This window comes from Ricinus communis, chromosome 8, assembly GCF_019578655.1.
Source record: "Ricinus communis isolate WT05 ecotype wild-type chromosome 8, ASM1957865v1, whole genome shotgun sequence".
Lineage (NCBI taxonomy): Eukaryota > Viridiplantae > Streptophyta > Magnoliopsida > Malpighiales > Euphorbiaceae > Ricinus > Ricinus communis.
Genome location: NC_063263.1, coordinates 9,737,123 through 9,764,756, shown reverse-complemented (window position 1 = coordinate 9,764,756; position 27,634 = coordinate 9,737,123). Strand labels below are relative to the sequence as shown.

At 27.6% G+C, this 27,634-nt stretch overlaps 2 protein-coding genes across 2 annotated transcripts; both read right to left on the bottom strand.

Moving 5' to 3' along the window:
* Window positions 1-1,287: 1,287 nt before the first annotated feature.
* LOC8271342 (auxin-responsive protein IAA1) lies at window positions 1,288-2,827 on the bottom strand. Its single transcript, XM_002517483.4, has 5 exons — window positions 2,474-2,827; window positions 1,994-2,175; window positions 1,788-1,899; window positions 1,623-1,684; window positions 1,288-1,543 (listed from the first exon to the last, which is right to left on the bottom strand). The coding sequence occupies exons 1-5, from the start codon at window positions 2,728-2,730 to the stop codon at window positions 1,503-1,505; spliced, it is 654 nt and encodes a 217-aa protein (XP_002517529.1). The 5' UTR covers window positions 2,731-2,827; the 3' UTR covers window positions 1,288-1,502.
* Window positions 2,828-10,206: 7,379 nt separating this feature from the next.
* On the bottom strand, window positions 10,207-13,449 carry LOC8271341 (auxin-induced protein AUX22). Its single transcript, XM_002517482.4, has 3 exons — window positions 12,941-13,449; window positions 12,038-12,131; window positions 10,207-10,595 (listed from the first exon to the last, which is right to left on the bottom strand). Exons 1-3 carry the CDS (start codon window positions 13,314-13,316, stop codon window positions 10,481-10,483), a joined length of 585 nt encoding a protein of 194 aa, XP_002517528.1. The 5' UTR covers window positions 13,317-13,449; the 3' UTR covers window positions 10,207-10,480.
* Between the last annotated feature and the right edge of the window lie 14,185 nt (window positions 13,450-27,634).

Below are 27,634 nucleotides of genomic sequence, written 5' to 3'. Positions count from 1 at the left end.
TAATTAAAAATTACTTTATTATTAAATATATTAATAATATAATTTAAGTTTTTATTTTTTAAAACAAATTTATTATCCAATTAGAAAACTAATTTATTAGTTAATATAATATTAAAATATAATTAATGTAATATTTCTTAAAATAAAAATTAGTGTCGTTATCTGATTAAAAAACTATTTATTAGTACAATGATATTTTTTAAAGAACTACATTGTACTGCAGCTGATCTTTTGTTTAGATGCCTTAGAATTTGTTAAATCATTATTTATTTAAAAAAATTATAAGAAGAACCCACGTCTTTTTTTATTTTTATATTAAATTCACAGTTTTCTTTTAATATTTTTCATTTTTACTTTATTAAAATATTAAGAACATAATTTTAATTTTTTTTCCTAAAATTTATGATTTTGATTGATTTTTAGTTTTTTTTTTTTACATTATTTTTTAATAAAATAACCAAAAATAACTGATATCCAATAGAAAGAGATTGAAAAACAACATAAAAATAACAGCTGAAAAATAACTCAACTGTAATTTTGAAAAAGAAAAATTTACAGTAAAATAACTACACTGTTTTTGTGTGTTTTCTAATACTATCTAGAAAGCTATGTCGCCAAAATGCTTGCATCAAGTGGGTCAGTGGGCTAACCTGTTTTTCTCTTTAAGCCTGGACCAAATTCTCTATTCAACCTTGGACCAACTTTAGCTTTAAGATAATTCAACGTCACAAAATGACCCAACTGTAGTCCATGGGGCCAAAAGACATCAAGTGGCCAACCCACCTATAATTTTCTTGTTGGTGGCAGCATTTGAAATATCCAGAAGTCATTCAGGTAGAAATTTAAGGGTATTTTTATATACTAATCAATTGCAAGTATAATGATTTTGTAGAATTAACATGAGAATTATTTGATTAGAGGACAAATTAATTATAAGTCATTTTCCGTTGGTCAAGAACACATCAATTGAGTTTAAAATTATATGATTATATGCGATTTCATGCTTGTTAGAAAAAAGTTGATACATGAATTAGATGCTTATATTTAATAGAAAATTAGATGCTCTAAAATATCCATGGTTTTTCTGATCCCTAAATAAACTTGTCGATGATTAATATCACCCAATTACACATAAACATATAATAAGTAAATTGATTAAAAATCATCCAAATAAATTATAAGAAGAAGAGAATACTCAGATAGTTTGTGTGTTATGTCGAGTATTAAGTTTATATAATTACAAACTTATGTTAGGGAGACATAAATTAAAAGAAAAGTCAGCAAGTATGACAATGGAAAACAAAAGGCTGAAAATTGGAAAGGAAAAAAGGCAACAGCATCAATTTGCACTATCTAAGGTAATGCAACAAAAAGAAAATTACAGACAGGCTCTCTTTTTTTATCTTTTTTTATTTCTGTGTTTGATCTGCTCAACCAGAAGCAACTGTTTTAAAAAGCGAAGACAAAAGCCTCTGTACATCAGTTGTCTCATTCCATTTGTATCACTCACTTGAGCTTGAGCATTTTGAAGGTGTTCTTGGAGCTGTGCATCCAGCAATAAAGAAATTTAGTTAATACCTTATTTCTCAAAAGAAGAAATTCCAATAATAAATAATAATTACCTAATCCAGTTGCCTCTGAGCTTTTCATTAACCTTAATCTCTTACATGATTCAACAAACATTCTGGAAAGATTAAAAAAAAACAACAAGTGTATTAATAAATATGTAAATTAAATAAAACTGGATTAGGGGTTATGATAATTAAGGAGCAAATTAGGGAACCTACGTCCATGGAACATCTCCAACCATCATCCAGTCACCATCTTTGTCTTCATAAGTAGGCACATATTCAACCCCATTCACTTGATCCATAATTTTCCTCTCATTCAAATAATTTCCTGTTACCACCAGTTAAATTAGGAATATGACTAAACTGCCCTTGAAATAAAATATAAGAAAGTTCCAAATTCATATAGAAAATTTGATACATACGTATGGTGAAGCACGAAAACATGTCCTCCAGAGCAGTCAAGAGCTGCTGATAACTGTTGTACATCTCAAGATCAACCTTTCTCAAGTATGGAGCTCCATCTACTGCAACCTTAACAAATTTACTGCTTTTCATAGCGTTCTTTCTGTACGCTCTCACCGGCGGCCACCCCACCACTTGTGCCCTAGCATTCCATCCACAAATTAATTTAAATCCTACGTACTATTAATCAACCCCTCCAAAATTATTCACCTATACGTTCATCAAATTATTATTCGTACTTATAGATTTCGAGAATTTAATTTTGAGCTAACGCAGCCTGGCTCCTCGGTTCTTTTCTCCCAGTAGCATCAGGCGGAATTTATCATTTTTACTGTCAGATATTATAAGAAATTGACTGCTCTGTTGCCTCCCACGAGCCACTGGGCTTCGGAGGCGGAAACAAAAAGTTTTTAAATAAAAAGAAGAAATGAGATTCTTACTTGGAAACTGGAGGCTTTTTTGGGGCGCTGGACACATCATTTTCCGGCATATTACAATCTTTATTCCCACAATCACTGCTACAGCTTCCAAGATTCAGATCAACAGTTTGCAAATACCCACGTTTTGTTCCTATTTTCGCTCCATTATCAGCCGAGACACGGGACTCGCCAGGCAAAGCTAAGGTCAACTCAGTCTCAGTGAAATTCATGGTGGCAGTGTCAGATTCAGGCAAGTGTATCCCACTTTCCGGTGACATAAGGTAATGAAGATTGTCCAATTCGATTTTTCTTCCTTCTTTTTTGTTTTTTTGTTTTTTTTCGTTTGAATGAGGCAGAAAACAAGTAAGTGACCAAAAACTTTGACCCCTTATATAAAGAGGAGAAAGAAGAATCTGGCCGGCAAAATTTATTAAACCATTCGCAGAATGACACGTGTGATAGAAAGAGCGGTTGTGATTTGTCCATGTATGTGACTGTATTTGAGTAGAAAGCGTGTGATTTTGAGTGCTGCTGTTGGTCGGTCCATCCTGGTACCTGTCACTATTTCTTTTAAGTTTTAATATTTTATTGTCAATTACTTTTTACGGATATCATTGTATGTGGGAGATGTACACTGCACTTTGATTGGCATTGAGCTTTTATTGGTAATTCAACAATCAAGCTACTGTTTCATAGTAATGAGAACCATCAAGTTCGAATTTCTTGTTATTTTACTTGTCAAAAATTTTGATAGTTCAAATTGATTTGCTCATCTAATATTCTCTCTGTCATTGCCTATTTTGCAACATAATATTGAAAAACAGTCTATCAATATTATTCTTGTTTAAGAAAATATTTTATTTTCTATTTAAAAAAGGTCTAGTAGATTAATTTTTTGGCCATGAAGCAAGATCTTTTTATTTAAAATGAATTTAAAATTTAGTATTTGAGCATTGCATTTTGTTTATAATTGTTATAATACTAAATTTAAAAGCTAATATACAATCTAGGTAAATACTGTTATCATAATTTTATTCATACCGATCTTTTATTTTTTATATGAATTTTTAAAAATTTAGCTATTATATTTATAAACTTAATCATATTCATAAAACTATACCATTATAGCCAAATAAATCATCACTATTTACTAATTTATACACTTAAAATCACTAAATTAGAAATTCAATATTTATTTTATAATATAGGGAATTAAAAATTTAGACACTAATAACTCATCCTATAAAGAGTTCTAAATTTTTATGTTTAAGCCTACATTTAGTACTGGTGCAAGTTTAGTAATTTCGTCAAGCGATTAAAACAGTTTATTTATTTTTTATTCAAAATTTTAAAGCTTATGAGTTTCTAGCTCTTATCAAATTCTTGACGTATTAATAGATCTCGATCCATTGGTTATGAGTTGGTTAATAATTTCTATGATAAATAAGAATGTAAGAAAGTGAAAAGACGGTTACAAAATCTTCTAAAAGATTGCAATACGCTCCTATGAATTAGGAAGTAAATAATGCATATAGAGGAAAAGAAAGAAATAATGTAGATATTGAAGCATATCCTAAAAGGATAAAACATATTTTTGTGATCTAGGAAGAAAATTGAAGTGAGTATAGAAATTACACTTAATTTATATATTCAGAATTTGGAAGCCATATTAGTACGTACTCATAAAAATTATGGAATTAATTAAGGAAGGAACTAAGAATAAAGAATATGTCATGCTTATTTTTCAAATCATGGATGTCTATAAATAGGTAAAGACTCTTTATAAATAAACCCCAACCAATTAAATATCAAAATAAAGAACTCAAGGTCTATGAATTTTGTCATTGAAATAGAATAGCAATCAGTTACATTTTTGTAATTTTTTAATTTTATGCAATTAACTTCTCGATTTTTTTAGTTACTATTTCATCGCTTGCATTTATTACGTTCAATTACTTGGTTCATATTATATCTATAGCTATTAGCTTGTGTTAATTTAGCTCACACATCAATATTTTGAAGTTTATTTTTAATTCTTAGCTCATTTATATATATATAACTTATTTTTAATTATATATCTCAATTCTTAACTCATTAATTAGCTCTATAATTGATTTAGCAAAAACAAACATCAACTTAATAAATAATTTATTGTAATTTAAATCCTTTTATTATTCACATAATTTCTTAAATTAAAAATCAAAATATCAACCATTCCATAATCAAACTATATTTATTATATTTATTTGAGATAATTTGCTTTCCATACATTCAATAAACCAATGCACAAGAAATGACCAAAAATACTATAAACATATTCAAATACTATGAATAATATAGAATAAAATAAGATGAAAAAAACTTCATAATAGGTGGAGCAAAACAATAGCAATCCTTTCATATCATTCAATCTAGATAATAATCTTTTATCAGATTTTGGATGGTCCATGATATGATAATAACATAGAATGGAATGCACTTGAATATGAGCCTTTTCTTTTGTGTTCGTGTGAGGAAGGCAGTAATAAAGGGGCAAACAAAAGGTAGGGCCATGATGTTGGGTTCTTAAAGTACAAGTCAACTTTTACACAGAGAGAAAGAGTTACACGTGCCAACGGAAAAACTGGGTCCTACAAACATCCATGTGAATGTGTTTCCTTGTCGGCTTTTTTTTTTTCCTCTTCTTTTAGCTCAAATGGAATACGGAAAGTGTAACCGACACGTGTCCTGACCTAATGGTGACCCTCTTATTCTCCTTTTGGAGACAAAACCGTTAGTTGTAAGTTAAATCTCCCGTCATTCACCGGGATCTGCGGGTCACCCGTCTCACTAACCGGTAATAAAGTGTTCTTTTTATTTTTCAATTTGCTCCATTTTCAAAGTAATCCAAAGAGAGGGGCAACAAAATTGATTATTTTTAATTTCATAGACTAAATTAGGTTTTTTTTTTAATATAATTTGATTTATTGGCAAAGTGGAACTAATTTATGTGGGTAACAATTATTATGTTCTTCAAATTTATTCAAGTAATTTAGAGGGGAAATTAAATAAAATGCATATGATAGTTTAGACATTAATGATATAATTATTTAGTACAATCTCTTATATATATATAATATAATAATGAATTATTTTTGTTTTTAGGGTTGGAAAGTGGGGGACTAAATGATCTTCCTTTTCTTTTGACTGTCAAATACATTATTAATACAATTTAATTTAAAAATATAAATAAAATATACTAAGAAATCGACAACTATATCAAGCTTGGAATTTTGTTGCCTCCATCGACATGGTTCTATTGTTAACATAACATCATCATAATAATCAACTGGTTGGGTCACTGGATATCTCACCTTCCAACTAAAAGAACAGAAACCTCAAATAATATAAAGAAATAACTAAAGATCATGATAAAGAATCTAATGCATATATTTCTTTTGCGATCTACCTAATTGTCTAATTCAGATGGTTAGGACTTAGGAGTTAGGAAGAGGAAAATGAAAGCACCAATAATTGTAATTGAATTATGCAAACAAAGTATCATATGCATATTATTATTATTTTGGGTTCAAAGTTATATTTTAGTTTTCTGTCTAAAACAGGGAAATATGGTAAAAAATATATATCTGGACCAACAATAAACAAAAAATCCTTGATCGGGGCTCGCAGAAACCAAAAGGGCTTAACCAGTAGAGATTAATTTCCAAGAAAAAGATTGATTGAACTGAGTAATAATGAATTCTGCTAGAATATCTTAATGTGATAATGGGTCAATTTTATCAGTGGTGTACCTTAATAAATGTATTGACCAGATTTGTTAAAAATCTGGGGTCGTTCACATGGTTTTCTTTTAGATATTATCTCAAGATGTGGAAACAGCAAATACTAATACAATGAGCGAAAAGTACTCAAAATTGTCTAAAATCGTATAAAATCAATATCAGAAACTCACTTCACTTGCCTCACCTATCACACTGCTTTTTCTTGATTTGATAAAGCATTATTATTTTTCTAATACTTGGAATCATTCCTGTTTTTTACATGGAATTTATTGCAATTATACTTAGTTAGGTGGCAATTTGACAGCAAGGGCACATCAATTTTCCCTTGTGGATGAGCCATCAATTATGACTTTTGAAATCTTGGTCTCTTTATAAAAAGCTATGGGCATCATTTCTTTTTTTCCTTTTCTGTTGTGTGCTTGTTTAAATTTTGATTAATGTTGCTTTAGTACTAAGCTTCTAAAGTAAGATTGTTATAAATTATGGAGGCTAATTAAAGAATAAAAGCCTCTTGCCCTTCAAAGGTTTCTAGAAGCTGGGGTTGTTTAATTAGTTGAATATGGTAATATTAGAAATTATATATATTTTTCAGTTGATAAATATGGTTTACTACCAACAACCCTAAATTTAATAATAGAATAGAGTGGTGCTGCGGGAATCAGGGTTTTAAAAGATCTGCAATTTTGCTCATTTTTTTTGTTTAAAGTGCCAATGTTTGCTCAATGCCATGGGATTAATGGACAAAAGCTTCATATAAATCACTCTTCTGCTTTCCAATCTCAGCTGTCAAGCTCAGACAAATTAAGGCTTTGGACGAATCTTTCCGACCTCACTTGTCAAGCTGAGATTAAACTGAAGCTTTCAACTCAAGGATTGCATTGTCCAACTAATTAGTATGATACCTAAAATGATGTTCAACGAAATGTTTGATTAAAAATTTCAAGACAAATTAAACATAATAAGATTCTTCATAAGCATGAAGCAGAATGTGTTTGTTATATATTGATGTATCTTGTAACACTTAATCTGCGGATAGCCGTTACTGAAATATAACATTCTTTTGATATATATATATATAATGCTTTTAACATATGTATTTATTTTCGATATATAGCCATAATTGATGGAATGTTGATTTTTATGTTTATTTGAAGGTTGCTACTCTTATCTCCATAAATACTTTTGCTAGGCGGACACTTAATTAAAAAATAATTTAAAAGTATATATGAATTCTTTTCTTAAAGAATCAAAATTGAATATAATTTCTATAAAATTCTTGTGAATCTCTAGACTATTTCTTTTTATATTCTCTGTCTCATCACTCTATTAAATTAAAAATATATATAATTAACGAAAAAATATCAAAACTTAACTAAATAAAAAATAATTAATTCGTATAGGTAAAATATTTTATGCATTGTTATTTGGTTTTCATGGTTTAATTATAAATCTCTTAGTTTGTTTTGAAGTAAGTTTGTCTTTTTTGTTATCTTATGTAATTGCATTTGATGTGCTTAAACAATACATTCTTGTACTTTATCCAACCTCCAACACTTAGGCCAAATAATCGGTGTACATATAATAGAATTATTTATGTCATATTTCAACAGTGACTTTGAATTCTTATTGCTTTTCAATTTGCAATTCTTAAAATTAAATTTAGCATAGAAAGATGAGAACAATTTCTATAACCAACACTAACGCCCAAAAACAGGGACAAAAGGAAAGTTCTGAATCTTTTGTTGACACTTTGAGTTTGTAAGATATTGCATTTCCTACTCACAAATGCAAAGATTAAACCAAAAGCTTCTTTTTAGCCAATAAATTAACTCTACCCTGTATTTGTTTATTCCACTAAAACATAAACTAGATTTATAAGTAAAATAAATAATTAACCAAAGGGGAAACATAAGGAATATGGACAAATTGTAAGCTTGTGTAGATTTCTTTTTAAGTCAATAGGATGATAAAATAGGATAAATGAAGAAAAGGTAGCTTAAAGTTTTGGGAGATTTTTAAGGCAAATAGATTTATGTTTTAATCATTTAAGACAAGAATTTCTTGAAGGGTATTTGAGTCACTTTCAACTTTCTTTCTTCCTAATGTAGTTGTGGCCTTAGCAAAAATAGTTGTGGAAATAAAGGTAGTCTTATTTGAGTTATTATATTGATAATAATACAATATGATTAATATATTAATTTTTAATTAAATAATAATTTGAAAAACCTAAAGTTAAATATTAATTTATATAAATATTATTAGTAAATAATTTTTCAATTTATTTGATATTTTATCAAATTATATCTCTTATTAAACTATTATTTTACATATTTGATGTAGTTTCGTCATATTTTACATTATAAAAATTTCAGATAAAAATAACTAATTATATTTTATAATTAAAAATATTTATAATTAAAATAATAATAATAACTACCGCAGTATGCAGATATAAAATAAATATGTAATATAAATATAAAAAAAATAAATATATAATATGTATTTAAATTCTATGAAATGAATTCATTGAATTGTGCATATATACAGGTGAATACCAGAACCCACCTTTTGTTTCTATTTTTTAATTTTTTCAGAAAAAAGAAAACATACCATAAGGGGAGCTACCATTACCCATTTCTTCGTGCTCCTCACTTCACAAATTGCCATAAAAGTGAAGTCTCCATTAAAAAAATTCAACAATCTTGGAGCCATGTGTGTATTGAACTCATACAATGAACCACATTAGACTAATGGAGGCTGTTTAATCCCATTGTATGACTAATTAAACTATTAGTAGACCACGAACTAATTCTTTTAACTAGCCCAAATGACCTCATCCAACGAACTGCAAAACCCAAATAGAATTGCTTTTTTTTTCTTTTTGTTTTATTTTGTTAATCTTTTTAAACTACCCAGAAGCTGGATTCGTGGGAACTAGACAGTCAAAGCCTGACTAAATCCATGGTTTTCCAGTTGATTAAGAATCAAGCAATGGGTACATAAACGAGTGATTAAAGAACTAGAATGTTAATTAAGTAGTTATTCTGATACATTTAACTTCCCTAATCAATCTTGGCCAAAAGCACGCAGTATATATTATCTAATCCAAAGGAACTGTAGGTGCTATTAAAATATAATATTAATCCATATTAATATTTAATTAACAACATCCCAATACTATTTGACTGCATTATGTCGGGTAATCAAATGATATAAAAAAAGAAGTAAGTTAATTAGTTTTGTTTTAAGAATATCTAGTTATGTGAGAATGCAGATTAGATTCTGTACCAGGACTTAAGCAATTAAGGGTTCAATGTCAATACAGCCCCTAATCATGTGAATTTCTTATAGAAAAAGAAATAATTATTCATGTATAAGAATATGAGAACATGGGCCCTTGGTTCTAGAAATGCTCCACTTTGTTTGCTTAATTAAAACAAACTAATTGTGGATGGAAACTACACCTTGACCTTAAACTTGTGTCCTAGATTAAGTTAACAAGTTCTTAAATTTCAATAAAGTTTGTGGATAGAAACCCTAATTAATTATGGGTTAAATTATTAAATTTGCATTCTAATGGTGTTTGGTTAATTTAATTAAGATAATTTATTGTTAATTTAGTGTTCACAGGGGGAAGATTGTCAGGATATAGTTCGACATGGTATAACCAATGTTTATTTATTTATTATTATTATTATTACCATTAAATGTTAGCTAGAATTGGAAAAGAGAACATGAAATAATTAAAACATATGCAATTGAATGTTGCTAACATGCAAGACTTTTGTTAATTATGTGTATTTATTTTAAATTTCATGACTACCATGGCACACATGATTGGACATTTAAATTAATTTGACAATGTTCCATCTTTTGATAATAAAATGAAATTAATTTATGGAGTATAACTAATTCTTCAATGGTCAACAATTTCTTGTAACAAACTTAACTTCAGGAATACAATAACACATGTAGAATCAAATAAAATATTATAATTGGAAATCAAATCCCATATTGAATATGGTAATTTTTGATTTTCCAATAACAGTAATAGCAACAAAAGCTGGTAATTAAGCAAGCAACTTGTCCTTGTTCCTATTTAAAGTCTTACAGTCATATCTATGATGAAGATTCATCATCTTAATTCAAGAAATAAATAGGCAACCACTATAATTAAACATATAATAAAAGAAGTGTCTACAAACGAGGAATTCCTGTCAAATTCTCCACTTAAATATTACTATATTTAGTTACGATCCTCGTTTGTGATTCCCTTAAGAGCACCTTTCTGCTGCAGTCCAAAACATTTGGCCTCCGATCTCTTCATGATCCTTAGTCTCTTGCATGACTCTGTAAACATCCTGTCAACCAAGTAATTACTCGATTCTTAGCTTTGCATACATGCAACTTATTATATATTTGGCCTGATTAATGTTCTAATTTGCGAGAACTTAAGAAATCTCAAGTCCGACTCTCTCTATCCATCATCCATCGATATTTTTGGTGGGGATTTATCATTTTTATGGCTAGAAATAAGAAATGACTATCTTATTTTGTGGTTCATAATTCATAAAATCTCTAAGGAGTTAAAAGAAATAACAATGGCAAAAGAAAAAAGAAAGACACAACCTTCATTATAGTGGTGAATCTAAGTAATGGTTAGAAAGTTGGAGGAGATATATATTTTCTTTCCCCCGAATAATGTCACATCTTGACAAGGTATGGTCTTTGAGGCCATCATGCCATCTAACAATAACACTATCATAAGGTATTTGTAGATGTCGGCAGCACATAATTAATTTCATCTGGAAGTTTTTTAATTATGCATAAATGCAGACCGTCGATCACTAAATCAATCACTATGAATATTTGTAAAACGTTACTAGAAGCTAGCCAAAGTAATCAACACTAATTATGCTGTGGTTGAAATTTTGATCTGTAAAGGTTAATTAAAATTATGATAAGAAATCAATTTTGTTGCCTCGTGTGTCAACCCTTTAGTAGGACAAGTTGTGAAAATCATTATTAAGTTTCAAAATTAGGCACAGTCAAAGTTTGATGGCTTTTAATTAGAGTTGATTATTAAGATTTTATATAGTCCTTTAGATTCAAGAAAACTATCATTACAAACGTGTTATTCTACAAAGAAAATAAAAATAAAATTAATGCACTAGTCCGCCAAAAGAAGTGACAACATGAATTGTCTCTTAAGCTTTAGTGGACATCAACTTAGGTCAATTGTTCAAAAATTATAAGTAATGAACAAATTTTTAAAAATTCCCGATACAAATCCCAAATTTATATTGTAATTAAAGTTTGAATACCCATTTGACTCGATAAACGTTCTGATTAATAGCTTGAACTGGCATAATTAATCCTCCTACTCCACTAATCATCTACTTATAATAAATCAGATCTAAATAAGAATTTTATTCTTGAGCTTTATTTATAATCTTTTATGTTAAGGGAGTCTGAATTCAATTAGAGTCTAATATTTTTCTATGCACAATTAAGCTTAATTTGATTTATGCATAATTAAAATTGGCTTAACAATAAACTTGTCACCAGTCATTTCAGTCAGATCTAAATTAAAAACTTCAGATTCAATTGGATCGGATTTGATTCCACCGGCCCGTTCAATAGTTTTGATTTTTTTTTTTCCTTTACGTTTTTTTACCAAAATTGGTAACTACAATATATACATTACAAATTTATGTACAAATTAAATCATGTGGAATGTGGCATATATATAATGGAAAATTCAAAAAATGGAAGTGGATGTTAATGAGTTAAAGAGGCTTACTCCCAGGGGACATCTCCCACAAGCATCCAGTCTCCATCCTTGTCCTCATATATGGGAACGTAGTCACTGCTGTCTGCATCTTTCAAAGCTTTGCCTGTTCACACATTTCCCATTATTAACCCAATTCTTTTTTCCCTTCATTTCTGTCTTAGTCTTACTTTGAGCATAAATATATAATTTTTTTTGAGAATATATATTTAAGAAGTTTACAAAGTCCATGCATGTAATTATTATATTAATTCAACATCATACAGATCGTTCCTAATCTATAGTATATGAACATTGTGCGAAGATATGCCACTATACTCTGTCTACCATTAATAATTTCTGGCTAGGTGGGGGTGGGGGTACCTTGTTTCGCGCGTGAATTTTAGTGCATGCCATCAAATGATGGCCAATGTTTTTTGTTACCCTTTTCACCTTATTTGTTCGGTCCCTTTTCTTTCTGGAATTTAATTTTCTTGTTGATTTTTTTCTTTTTTTCATTTGGAAATCATTCAGGGAAGGAGCAAAAGAAAGGCCCACTTTCCATGCTGTGGTGCAGAGTCTTAGCAGAATTATTACGAGTGCTATTTTCTTCTATTTTATTGGGTTGCTAAAGCTTCAAGTATGTAGTAACTTTTTTCTACACCAACACAATAATGCAATTTATTGGATTGTCTGTTTTCGTATTGCAAGAACTGAGATTTTTTAAACTCGACATGCGCCTGTTTGATTTTCAAATTATTATTCGTTGGAAAAAGAAAATATTTCAGATTATATTCATTGGAAAAAAATCTAACTATTTTTGCATGGCTTGTAATGAATTTAACCTATGTTAGATACTTGTATGTCAAGGTTTCATGTCATCACTGCAAAACCTAGAAAGACTAGTAGACATAGAGCAGAAATGAAAGAACTTACCGATGCCAAAGCAGCCAAAAAGCTTCTCCAGAGCAAGAACAAGATCTGAGTACTCTTTGTGAGTACCCAAGTCAATCTTTCTAAGAAAAGGAGCACCATCCATGCTAACTTTCACGTACAGTTTTGAAGTTTCAAGCCTTTCTTTCTCATTAAAGCTATTCCTTTTCCTATAGGAGCAAACCGGTGGCCACCCAACAACTTGACTCTTTGTTGGAATTTTCTGGTCACAAGTGGTGGTGGTGGAGGAGGCACTATTGCCTTCATCGCCGGAAACTTCAGAGAAAACCCTTTTCTTCTCATTCTTAATACCCTGATCACCTCCTGGTAATCCAAGCCTTAGCTCAGTGATTTCAAGTCCAAGACCTTCTTTTGCCATTTTTCTCTCAATATGGGTTTCTAAAGATTCTCCTTTTTTCTTTTCTTGGAAGTTATTTTTGGTTATGTGAATGTTATATAGTTGTTATATAGTGTTTGGTAGCTAAGTGTTTATATAATAGTTAGTGAACATAACAAAAGAAAAGAATTATATATACAATGTTAAGAAGAAGATAATAGACATAGACAAAGTGGGAGCAATGACAGGTCAAATAAGGCTTAATGGTCGGTCACATGAGAGGCAAAAGAGGGGACTTTATGCTTCCTAAATACAGTATTAGAGTCCAGCAACCATAAGTTGGATATGGGACAGATCGTAGAGCTGTTGGGTATTCCATGATTTGGTAGGATTTAATCTTGGCCGTCTGATTTTGTGAATTGGGAAACAAGCCATGTGATTTGCCTTATTGAAGGGGTCTATATGCATTAAATTATAGACGAAAAGAGTACTACAAAGTCTCACACCCATGATAATGTGGAAGGAATTCATTTTTCCTTTTTTATTTTTATTCTTTTATATTCTTGCAACAGTATTATGTTTACCCATTCATGGAATATTTTCCATATAATATCATCTTCCCTTCATTAAATCAGTCAATTGAAGAATTCTAATTTTCTAATTTCAAAACCTTAATCATGAAATTCTAAAAACCACTTGTTCTCATTAATTTGTATTAATTTTCAAAGTACTTTAAGCCTACAATGAACATTAAATGCACTACTTCTCTTTCTTTTCCTTTTTTTCTTTAGATCAATTAGTCTAAACATAATTAGCCTGGTAGTCTTTAATCACTTATGCGAGACAGACATTTTATTAATTATTAATCTCTAATTTAAATGGTTCCCTTTCTAATTATAATGATTAACATAACCATCTCATAACAATAACAATAATAATAATAATGTCAGAATATAATTGATCATACAAATGCTCTGAGCATGTTTGGAACATGGATGATTTGGAGGAAAAGCATTCAAATTCCTATAATGTATCCATGAAAATAATTAGCAGGCATATTAGCAAAGAAACCTACTTGCTAGATATTGTCTTAAAATTTGATCTGATAGGATGCATCTTCGGCATGAAGCAATATGAATGATATATGTTTGCTATATATTAATGCATGGTCATGTATGCATTATAAGAAAATATCAAAGGTATTTATGGTGTTGCAAATTGGACCCATTAAATACCCATAAATATATATGGGAAAATTCAGCAAGAGTTACCTCGACAATGGCCCCAGTGACACGGCAACCGCGTTAAGTAGTGTTCTTGTCCAAATTACTACTTGTACTCCATAATTCGTACCCTAGCTGGAAAAAGAATATAATTCCTACATAATATTTACAATCTTTATAAAATTTCAAATTAGAGGAAAACAAAAAGAATACAAATAAAGAAAGGAAACCCCCTTAGCTCATCATTTTTATGGAATATAATTCCATTTTTCTTTCAGTTTTATATGTCCGAAAACTTGCCCCAATCGAAATGCAATACACATTATTTGCCTCATACAGTACTAGTTTTAGGATGGTCAGAAATTCTTTACAACAGAGAATAGGGACTATAATTTGAGCTATAGGAAATGCTTTATATTTGAACTATTAATTTCCATAACTGGAACAACGGAAATTTTAAAATCAAAATTTTATTCAGATTTTTTGAGTATCTTTATATGCATAATATGTTTTAATAGAATTCTAAAAAGTAATGGTACGTTTAGTAATTTTCAGTAGAGAATTATAGATATTTAGTAATATGGAGAAAAAAAGTTTCAACAAAAGAAGAATTTGAAGAGCCATTGATGCATTAGCAATAAATGGATCCCTTCTTAATTAGTTATGAGCATTTTCTAATACATGATGGAAGTTCATCATTGATGCTAATACTATGTTTGGTTGAAATCCATTAAGAAATCCGTTTTATTTGATAAGAATGAGAGAGAAAGTAAAATAAAAATAATAAAATTTAAAGAGATATTACGGTATTATAGAATATATCGATAAACTAATGTAGAACTTATTTGGAAATTCTACTTATTTTAATGAAATTTAGTTTAACTATAACCAATTTCACATAAATTTGGTTATGTAGAATTCTAAATTAATTTTCGTTTCATTTAAAGCATATAAACTTTAGAGTTGCAAATAAATTCTACAAATTTTATTGATTTCAACCAAAAATAATGTAACAGATAATTAGAGATTGAAATTTTCATTTATATAAATATAATTTTCCAGTCTAGTTATATGTGAGTAACTAATAGAAAAGGATAAATATAATTGAATGTGTAGCTAAACATACATAAAAATGATTGCAACCTACAATGCCTCAAAGAGAAGCAAAATCACTAATGAAGATTTTATAAACCGATTACAGAGCAGCTTTGGTTATGATTACACACTAATTCCACAATGCAACGGCCGTCTGTTGTGTTCACTAGAGGTGTAGTACAAAGTGATTGTTACATATCATATTTTTTGAATAGGGTTCCACACGTCTTGCATAAATCTCTGGCCACACCTATCAGTTGCTAAAGGAACAGTTGCACACACACAAGATGGTGACTAGTGAGTGCAAGTTTTTGACTCATCTTGTTTGCCCTAGCTAGGTTTTAAGTTACCCCAATTAAGAAGTACACTAAAGGGTACCCTCTATTCCCTTCTATCATGCATTTGTTTGTGCAAAAATGACTGAACTTATAGGCCCGCCCCTCCAAACAAATAAAGAAAAACCAGCATCAATCACTAGCTTAAAGATGTGGTCCTGAAGATACTTCCCAACTCAGGGCATGATATTGCCTTATGACTTAAGTGCAAGAGTAGGCAATAAGTTTTTGGCGAGATAATACTGAAATAATTATCAGGATTATAAAGTTACAAGTTTAAAGTTAACCAAATAAAAGAAAGGCAAATTAAAATGACATTCAATAGAAAAATAATCTAAAATAGAAGAAGAAAAGGAGACATTAAGCTAGAGTTAGATGGACAGATTCTCACTTCATACACATTCAATGGACGTAGTGGGTCATGTGCATGTTATTTTCTTAATTTTAATTTCGGCCGTATGCATTTGATGCTTTGGTAAATATGCACTCACTATTTCAAGGCCTGAAGTGGAGAGTGCATGTGTGGCTTGCTTGCCCTATTAAGGAATCTGAATTTAATTAATCCCTTGAAAAAAGTACACCCATGATCATTGAAGGATTTTAGTTGAAAGATCATGTGATTTTTATGCTGAAATTGCTACAACTTTTCTTTTGCCAAGTTAATTAGGTTTCTTAGAAAGGAAAGTAAAAGAGCAAACACTGTGGCCCAGCCTGTTGTTAGATTTTAGATAAAGGTCTTGCTCAACTAAAATTGGATCAAAGAATACGTACTTTTCTTTCTTTATTTCTTTTTCATACCCTTAATTAATTCAATAACTTATATTCTTATTATCTTGGATTAAGGTTTTGATATTTTATATTTAGCTATTAAGTAAAATGGTAATATTTTCTTCTAACTTAATTAAAGTCTTAATTTTAAATTTTGAATATACAGTTGTGCTAAAATTCTTGAGGTAGTGTCTCACCACCTATAAAGATCTGTTTGATGCACTTTAAATTAATTAAACTAACTTTGAATACTATATCAAAAAATAGATATTATATTACATTAATCTTTCTAATGCTGCAAAATAAAACAGACCGTAAATAATCAATTAGAAAAATATAGACTATTCATGATCGAACAAAGAAAGGAAAAATATCTTATTAGAGTGTAATACCAAGAAAAAAAATTAAACAAATTCACACACTTATCTATCAAATAAATAAATTGTTGTAATTAATATTCAAAAATATATTTACTATAACATCATCATAAAGTTCTTAAAAATGATGTATTCAAATACATATCATGTCCAACCATATCAAGAATGATATGCATCAAGAATCTTCAGTAACATGGATAGATATGTACAACTTGAAAATATGCTATCAAGAATGATATGCATCAAGAATCTTCAGTAACATGGATAGATATGTACAACTTGAAAATATGCATATGATCAAATGGATCCCATTTCTGCTACAATTAACATGGATAGATATGTACAACTTGAAAATATGCATATGATCAAATGGATCCCATTTCTGCTACAATTAACAAGATATACACACAGCAACGGTCCCCCAACTAAAGTGTTTTCCTAATTTGATAGTGCCCACTAACCAGCTCCATTATTAACCAAATTATCTCAACTTAGAAACCTAACTTCCCACATAATCATTAGAAAATCTTCTTTGTTTTTTCTGTTTTTTTGGTTTGCTCCATATGAATGTTAACTTTGATGAATCATTGAAATCTAATTTGAGAAAAGTTCATGAACGATAGTAGTCCGAGGTGATCAGTTTAATTGTTAATATGGATTTGTTTCATAATTAAATATGATTGTTAATTTGTAAGTTCTAATTGTTTCATAATACTATTTCTTTTCTTTTTTTGAGAATAATAAAAGTATTATTTCTTAAAGTAGGAACAGAAATACATAATTAAACTAAACTTTAGACAAGTATTTATAATTATCCTATATGAAAATTAATCTAAAGTATTACTCAATGCATTAGGAAGAAAGAAAAAAAGAAAGAAGATGCAAGATATATACAAAATGTGAATGTGCATCTGATTCATATTAAATAATTGTGCTCACAGAAGTCTGACGGAATATATATAAGCATACTTAACCAACCAAACTAATAGAATATGGAAAAGACAATGTCTTATCGTTAATTATGTAACTGACAATAAGACAATGTTGTGTAATTATATAGCAGAAAGAACATAATGTCTTGAGCACATTCTTGATCTTAATTACTCATTAGTTTAATTAATCTGCGCATATTCTGTTTAATTAGGTTAAACAAATTGGCATTCCCCCTTACATTTTTGGAAAATGTGTGCACTTCACGCAACAGCTGACTGTTTATTGCTTTTGCGTAAATTAAATGTATTTGCCTTACATGATGATACTTAATTAATTACTTATTTAGGATTTGAATAATAATAATGCAACAATGGTACAGAGGATTAATTTTGGACAACTTGGTGAAGGAGAGAACTTAGGTTTATAATTTGGTTGGTCCACAGTGCCCTCATCTATGGCTTTTTGTCTAAATAATGTTAATAATAACCTAGGAATTTGGCTAGAATAGAACTAATTAGTTTAGCCTATTATATACAGTTACTTTCTCTAATGTTTCTTTAAAGGGAACCGGAGAAAATATTTATCGAAATAAAAAAGGGGAAACCAGAGAAATTGGCGTAGCTTTTACTTTTTCCCTTCTTTTGATACAGTCATGCTTCAAGCAGTATATATATATATATATATATATATACATAAAGATTTTTGACATATGTGCTTAAATTTTGAAATATAAAATTGCTGTCTTGACATATATATTTACTTTTAATATATGAAATTTAAATTTATGTGTAATTTTATAATATTTTTTATTAATAAATTACATTCTTTATTAAACACTCATTTTAATTTTAAAAAAATAATCTATTAATATTAATATAAATTAGTTTTCTAATTAGATATCGATTATTTTAAAAAATAATATATTAATTATATTTTAATATTATATTTACTAATAAATTAATTCTCTAATGAGATAATAATATTAATTATAGAAAATAATATTTTTAAATATTATGTTCACTAATAAATTAATTTTTAATTATTATAATAATTTCTAATTTTAAAAAATAGTAATATCAATTATATTGATAGTATTAATTTATATAATATTAGAATTAATAAATAAATATTTTAAAAACAATATTTTTATTATTGTAATAATAAATCTTTAAAAAAAATTAAGGACGTGTAAAAATAGTTAGTTTGCTATTTTTTTAAAATATTATAAATCAGTATTAAATATTAAAAATTTTATTAAATTATGTCTATAAATTTAATTTTATAATCAAAATAATAATAGCAGTCGTGTAATGTACGGGTAAATAACTAGTTTAGTTAATTATATTCTTTTTCCAGTTAATAACCATTTTTATATATGCACGCTAAGTACAACTTGATTATTAATGTATTGATGTGAAAAATCAATTTAAAAAAAAAAATCAAATCTGAAATATATTGTGGCTACTAAGACTTTAATTTTAATTTGACCTTGATTAAACATACTTAAAACTAAGCTCAGCCTAATTAAACGTGAATACCTCAAACTAAATGATCCAATTACAGAAAAGGACTGGCATAGGAGTTGTGTGCAAAAAGAGAAATATAAAAAAGAAACCTTGGAACTAATGTGATAATTGATTCCCTACAGATCCCTATGCATAAAAGTGAAGATTTGGAAATTATCTGGGTGATATCTTCCAGTTAAGAAAGTAAATTAAAAAAATAGATTAAGGAAAAAAAGACTTGATTTAGACATGAAGTTAGCTTCCAACTGAATCATTTGAAAAGATCTAGTCCGCTTATTTTAACTTATTATGATCACTTGTATCAGTTCAAATAAAAATAAATTTAAAGTAGACAGAATATTAGACTTGTTGTCAGCTAATTAAGCAAGATCAAGATTGAAGAAGACCCAATCCAATCTAGAAAATTAACTGGCATCAATGAGGATTGTGTCTAGCAACTAGCAATTATATGATCCCTTCTGGATCAAAATGAGAGCTAGTTCTATCTTTTTCGGAAGGAGAAAAAGCAAGAGAGCAAGCAAGGTATACATAACTGGGCCATCACTAATTAAGTACATTAGTGACACGATATGTACAGTTCTCTAATTTTGCATATTCTTTAATATTCTCGATGTGAAATGTGTGGTGAAAGAGTATTAGATGTTCTCCAACGGAGTTTTGATCTCGTACCCTTTACAGATACGATTTCAGTATCAATGAATTAATACTAATTGGGCAAAGTTGAGAAAGTACAATATCAGAAAAAATTGGCATCATGAGACTACAAACTGTACATTTTCTAATCCTGATGTGAGTAAACTGACTGGTTTATTACCACTTGACTACTAATTAAGGGGAAAAAAATTTAAAGAAAAAGAATTTACCTGATGCAATAAACATATTTGATTGGATCAGCATAACTGCATACATTCTTACTATAAGAATCGCATAGATTACTGTATAATTATTACTTAAAAGATGTAATGTAAGCACATGTGTGTCTAAGATATATAAAAAACGGGGGGTATATGCGGTGTTGCAGGTGAGTAGGTGACGAATTCTAGGGCAGTGTGTGTGTGTGTGTGTATATATATAAGTTAAAAGCAGAGATGTTCCTTGGCAACCGAGCATATGTTTCCCTACACTTAGACAAGGTAATGTATAAACATGGGAGCTAGGGCAGACGTGATAGAGTTACCACCGGCATATCACTGGATTACAGCGTCAAAGGGCTTAGTCTTACCTAGACATTGAAACCCATATCATAAAAGATATGCTTAGAAGCAAAATCAGCTGTGGGTTAGGGTCATCAAATCATCAGATATTCATCACTCTCAGTATTTCTTTTAAAACAAACCTATACATATACATCACCAGCACTAATATAAAGATCATTTTTTATATATACTAATTAGTCCCATTAATTTTGATAATAATAATAGATTTGTAAGAAGAGAGATAGAGACTGTTCAATGGTGAACAATATAGTCAAAATAAATAAAATCATAAATTTAATCAGTGCTTTCAACTTTCTTTTTTTCAGGGCCTCTCATCATGAAGCTGATTTAAATTCGTGGACCGTCCGATTGAAAGTAAATGTACCTGGGCACACCTGGGTGAGGATTGGACCTACGTGCATGTGAAGTACGTACATGAACACAAAAAAACTTTCGTATTGTATAGACCTACTGTACCTTACAGGAGAAACTCTGTCATTGAACTGGCCATGGAAAAGAGGTGGGAGCTCTTAATTATAGTGTTACTGAATGTTGAACAAGAATTTCTGTGGCTAAATAATCAAAATATATATAGTCGAAAACGTAGGTCCAAAATTTTATTATTTCCTGCATGCAAAGAAAGAACTTCCAGATTTGTCTACTAAGTCAATTTTTAGAAGATTATAAGTTAAAGAAGACGGGCTTTGTCTCCAAGTAATTAATCAGTCCTATATATGTACAGAATGTGCAGCAGGTTTCCTTTGTTTTTTTTTTTTTCTTTTGTTCCTTCTATGATGCGACTTCAAGTTGCAGAGGAAGAAAGTTCATGGCCATCTCTAGAGTTCCCTCAAAAAGAAAAGAAAAAGAAAGAAAAGGCCATTTCTAAAGAACCATAGAAGAAGGGTAGGGGAGACATGAAAACAAAACAACTTTTATTTTCAAGTTGTAAGTGATGATTCAACGACATAAAAAGACCGTTTCTTTTCCTCTCTTCCCAAATGACAAAAATATATCACATTTCTATACAGCTATGCATGTATCTATCTATCTATCTATATATATATATATATTCTAATTTTCTTTATTTTTTTAAAAATCTTGTTCTGTTTTATTATATTGTGAATGATCTGAATATAAATTTGATATTTTTAAAATAACTTTTAAATTTTAAAGTATCAGAAACTGAATTGAACGTTTAATGTATAGCTTTTTAGTATAACTTTTTAAATTAATAATTAGTAGGTTTATATATGCTCTTAAATTTCTATATGTTTAGTTTATTTTAATTTAAGCTAAGCTTCAGAAATGTTTTTTTTTTCTTTAATGTTCTTTCAAATCTTTAGTGTGTATTTATATATATATATATATATATATATATATTACACTCTTTTTAATTTTATTTTGTATTTAAACAATTTCCAGTTTCCAGTTATTGAACTTAAATATTAGAAGAAAAATTGAACCTAAATATACTTTGCCCCAGTGGTGCTTTGGATTTGATTGTGAAATAAAATGAGTTGTTTGGATAAGGTCGGAAGATGCTTTTCACCAAAGGGGTCAAAGTCTTCATCATTTTAGGAGAAACTGACGGCTTCATCTGTCTTTTATTCTTTTCTTTCTTTCTTGTTTTCAGTTTCCAGTTCTTTTTTTAAGATAAGAGAATTCTTTTAAATGGAGCACTATATATCTCATACTTGTCTGATTTTATTTTATGAAAAATTAATCCTCATTTTTTGAAGTGAGACCTCAGATTCCGGTAATGAGAGTTGTTACTAATCCAATTGGGTTTGGTCTGTTATTAAAGTGTTGATTGATATTTTTCCTTGTGGAAAAAGGTATATATACCTCAGCTATTATGGACAGTTTTACATTTCCGTTTAAACAACAAGAGTTAGTGTTGGAATAATGGAGGTCAGGTGGTGGATAGTGTATCCTCTAATCACTTCACTGCCTCCCTTCTGGCAACAGAAACGTTGGCATTGAAAGCAGCAAAAGGGAAAACATGGGAAAATTGCAACAGTTATCCATAATATTAGGCGGGGGCTATATTTTCCTAATTGGCAGCTCCAGACCAGACTCCACTGTGGAGACAAACAAGCCAACAAAGTGGCAGATAAAAAGCTTCTCATTTTCTGATATCCAATATGCATGCCTATTTCTTTTATCACCCCTTGTAATTCCAGATCATGCTGTTGTTCCTTGAAATGATACTCAATGTTCAAAATAATAATAATAATAATAATGATGATCCCTACAATAATTAGTCCATGTATCATTTTTCATCCAGTTGTAATAACAGTTTTATTCATGTCGAAACAAGAATTAATAAACACTAGCTAATAGTTAAACAATGATTACAAAAAGGGATGAATTTAGGATGTTAGAATTAAACCCTTTTTCGAATATGATTTCTATAAATTTAAGTTCATACTGCTATGGCTGAAATAGAAGAAATCCAAAGGTGAAACCACGCAAAAAAAATATCACCCTAAAAATTTAAAATAAATGAACTTTTGATTTTTTTAAAATTTTGACGGCGCAAAATACCCTTTTCAAAAACAATTGTGTAAAATACTAAAAAAAATATAAATTTTAATTGCGCTATTATCTTATCTGAATATATAGATCATTACCTTATGTTGACAGATTTTATTGAATTAATTAAATTTTCAAATTTTCAAATTTACTCAATTTCTTAACTTCTAATATCTATATTATAAACACAAGTTTTGAAATTTATCTATTTAATAATTCTTAATAATACTTTAATTGCTTCGAAAGCTTATATAATTTCTTATAATATTTTAATTATTCTGAAATCATGTTGCACTCACGTTATTATTATATTCTAAAAATAAATAAAATTAGCTCATCTAACTACTAGTACTATTTTAAGCTTCCATATAATAGCAAGTAAAAAAATGAAATTGGGACATGACAGTTTATACAAACTATAGGATAAGAGTTATGTGTATTGAAATGATAGATTGATTTATCATTTTATATATGATGCAAAATAGTAATTTCAATGTATAATTTCTCGTATCAGACCCAAATTTCCAAACGGGTCATCTGTCTGTGGTATGGAATCGGCAATTCCAATCCATTGAAAAGATATATAATTGAAATTGGACAAAGAGAAAGTGGACCAGAACACCATTGGCATTGGGTAGTGGCCCATGAAATGAAAGCCCGTACACTTCGTAATTGTCAAAAAACCAAAGCTTGTTACATGTGTTTCCCTCTAAAATGGACAGTATGATAAAGATAACAATTCTTATGACATGGACCCATGTCCGTATATAGTCTAGTTTAAAGCGCGTCCGACGTTGAGGCGCGTCTCATACTGATGCATTTTTTTTACAATAATATATATATTTTTATTAAATTTATACTAAATATTAATTAATTTATATTTATTAAATTTATATTGGATGTGAATGTTCATTATTTAAAAATTAAATACTTATTTTTTATTTATTTTATTTTATTAAAAAATTTACATACCATAATATAAATAATTTTTAGTATAATTTAAATTTGACGTTTCTTTATTTACTAACTATAAAGACGATTTATTTTATATTTATATTATATATATTCGTTTGAATGAATTAATGACAAATATTCATTCACAAACACATGAATACTGTATATACGGGCAATGAACATTATAATACTATATAACAAATATTAATATTAATACTGATGAATAATACATGAAATAAAATAAATATAAACATTAACCTCAATGAATATTAAATTCATAGATAATAAATATTTATATTAAAAAAACAATTATTATAAAATATTACTTCTAATGAATATATATAATATAAACGATGAATATTTCAGTATATATAATGAACAAAATATTAATATTTATATCTAATCCAATAAAAACTCTTTGACATGAGTTACTATATTTTGACACATAAATTTTTTATTTTGACACATGTATTTATCATCGACACATAAAATTTTAATTTATGTATAATCTTATAGTTTTTCTATTAATTTATTGATTATTTTTATATTATTACTAATAAAATCTTAAAATATAAAAAAGAAAGATATTAAAAATATTTAATTTATAATTACTTTAAAATTTTAATAAATAAGTATAAGATATTTAAAAAATTATTTAACATATATATATATATAGTTAATGTTATATTATTATTTATCATTAAAATAAGTAAGACAGTCGTTACAGGCAAATAAACAACTAGTTTTCATAAATATATAAAGAACAATTATTCAATATATTATTTTTAGTATAATATTTATTTTTTAAATTCATTTTATCAATAATTTAAAAAATAAAAATTTTATTCTGTCAAAAATAAATATATATGTCAACGTAAAAATATCAAAATAGCAACATATGTTAAAAATTTGGCTCAGAAATTAATATATATATTTAAAAAATAATCATTAAACTATAATGAATCGGATTGAATTGAATTAGAATGTAAGATGATAATAAAAAATAATTATGTTGATTATTATTTATAATTAAAATAATTATAATAGTCGTACAATATACATGTAAACAACTAATTTTTATTAATATAAATATTTATTTATATATAATTTTTATAAATTTATTTATCATAATTTGAAAAAATATTAAAAGAGTGGGGACAAAAGTCTAATTTAAAAAAATTAAAGGAATGAGGATAAAGATTCCCACATGTACCTTACAATTCAAAACATAAAAATTAAGAAAGTGAGCATAAGTTCCCACACCCATAATTAAAAAAAAAAAAAAAAAGTCATTTTGTAGTGGACTTAGGTGTAATATATACCTAGAGATTTTTTACCTTTAGATTATAATCTTTTAATTATAGCTATTAAATTAAGTAACTTGTTACCTTTTTAATAGGTTTTTCATTATATTTTAATTTATTGTATGAATTTTTTATATCATATTTCTTCGTTTGAAATTCTTTAAACTGCTAAACTCGTTAAAATTCAAAAAAATTAAAAAACATAAGTTATATTAGTTTTGTACTGCTGTGTTAAAGTTAGCAAATTTGCAATCTCTGTTTGGTGCCTTTCCATTTATTGAAGCCCTATTCCATATATGTTTTCCTTATGTTGCAAATTCTCGTTCCCTCGAGGAATTGAATATATGTATTACGATGTTTGATTAAGATGTTTATGTATTAATGTTCTATCTAAAAATATATGGAGAAATTTTATTATATAGATAGAACACTCTGTCTTAGAGAACACTATATTTATATATAAGTATTTAAATTATAGCTTTTTTTAAGCTCTCAAGTTCAGAAAAAGCTTCATTTCTATACAGCAAACTTTGTCAAATTAGGCTGTCTAATTTCACTAAGACTTGCCATTCAAGACCCAAATTAATATTGAACCAACCTCCCTTTATCTATCAATCAACTTCAACACTTAGTGTTTTAATTCTATTATTGTCCGCAAATATATGAAGATTTCAATTAATTATGAGTACCATATTGATGAGAAATGAATATTTAAACATACTTTTTCCTATTTAAAAAAGATATGTCCTTCATAAATTATAGTTTTTTTTTTCTTATAATTATTAGTTAAATAACTAATAGTTCAAAATGCGGTTCATTTATTATCATAAATACTGTCATCTAAAACAAAATCATATTTTTTTATTTTAAATTATAAATTACTATTGAATATATATTTGAATTTTAATGTAATACTAAATTATTTTATTGAATCTCAATAGTTAAAAATTAAATAGCATAATTGATGAATTGATAAATTTAATAATTAATATGAAGAATTGACGCTTAAAATGTCTAATAAAAGTATTTAATAAAAAAAGTAAAAATTGATGGTATGAACCATAAATAAAATAAAATAAAATAAAAACTAGTTTTCTTAATTTAGGGTTGATGAGGAATTAAGGTTGTGGAAACTTGGTATCAAAAAAGTATGTGAAAGCTTAAGAAATGGGCATTGATCTTGTATTTGTTTTATGAATGTTCAAATTCGGATTTTCTTTCTTGAATCCAAGCAATTTCTTTTTATGAATTTAATAAATATTTGTTTGAAACAAAAAATGTTGCAAGAATCCCTTTGCCTGCTTTTCTTAACTAAATAAATATAGTTGTCTTTTAAGTTTGCTCTTTTTTTTTAAGCACATTAGTATTAATTCTTTTAAGCAAGTATTTATTGTAAGCAATCGTCAGTTTTATATTTATTCATAAGATTTGTTTCCATTACAAATAAAAAATATCAGAATTTTAACTAATAACAAATTAATATATATTATTTTGTCATTAACTTGGACTTTAATAATTATTTTCTTTCTTTCAATAATAAGAGGATCAAACAAGTTAGATTCTAATTTTAAAAAGATAAAATATCTATTATACTTTAATATTATATTAACTAATAAATTAATTTTTTAATTAAATAAAAATTTAATTATATTTTTATAAATATTATATTATTATATTTTAATACTATATTAATTAATATATTATTTTTAATTAAATTATATTTTAATTATAAAAATAACATTTTAAATATTATATTTACTCATACATTAATTTTTAACTATATAATAATTTCTTATATTAAAATAGTAATATTAATTATAATGATATTAATTTATATAATATTAAATTAATTATTAATTATTTTAAAATTAATTTTATATTATTTTATTAATAAAATTTTAAAATATAAAAAATACAATTAAAAATTTTAATAATTTTATTTATAAATTTAATTTTGTAATAAGATAATAATAAACACTAGTTTGCTATTTCTTTAACTGTTATAAATCAAAAAAAGTATTTATATTAGCGTACATTAGGATAATTTTTTTTTTAAATATTAGAAGTAAATAGGATAATATGGTAATATAAAGGGGTATATAATAATTATCCTA

Coding starts and splice junctions, on each gene's coding strand:
- LOC8271342 (XM_002517483.4), bottom strand. CDS start 2,730: ATGTCACCGGAAAGTGGGATACACTTGCCTGAATCTGACACTGCCACC. Junction 1,900..1,993: donor GTTTTCGTGCTTCACCATAC/GTATGTATCAAA, acceptor TGGTGGTAACAG/GAAATTATTTGAATGAGAGG. Junction 1,544..1,622: donor CTCAGAGGCAACTGGATTAG/GTAATTATTATT, acceptor CTGGATGCACAG/CTCCAAGAACACCTTCAAAA.
- LOC8271341 (XM_002517482.4), bottom strand. CDS start 13,316: ATGGCAAAAGAAGGTCTTGGACTTGAAATCACTGAGCTAAGGCTTGGA. Junction 12,132..12,940: donor TTTTGGCTGCTTTGGCATCG/GTAAGTTCTTTC, acceptor ATGTGTGAACAG/GCAAAGCTTTGAAAGATGCA. Junction 10,596..12,037: donor GTGGGAGATGTCCCCTGGGA/GTAAGCCTCTTT, acceptor CTTGGTTGACAG/GATGTTTACAGAGTCATGCA.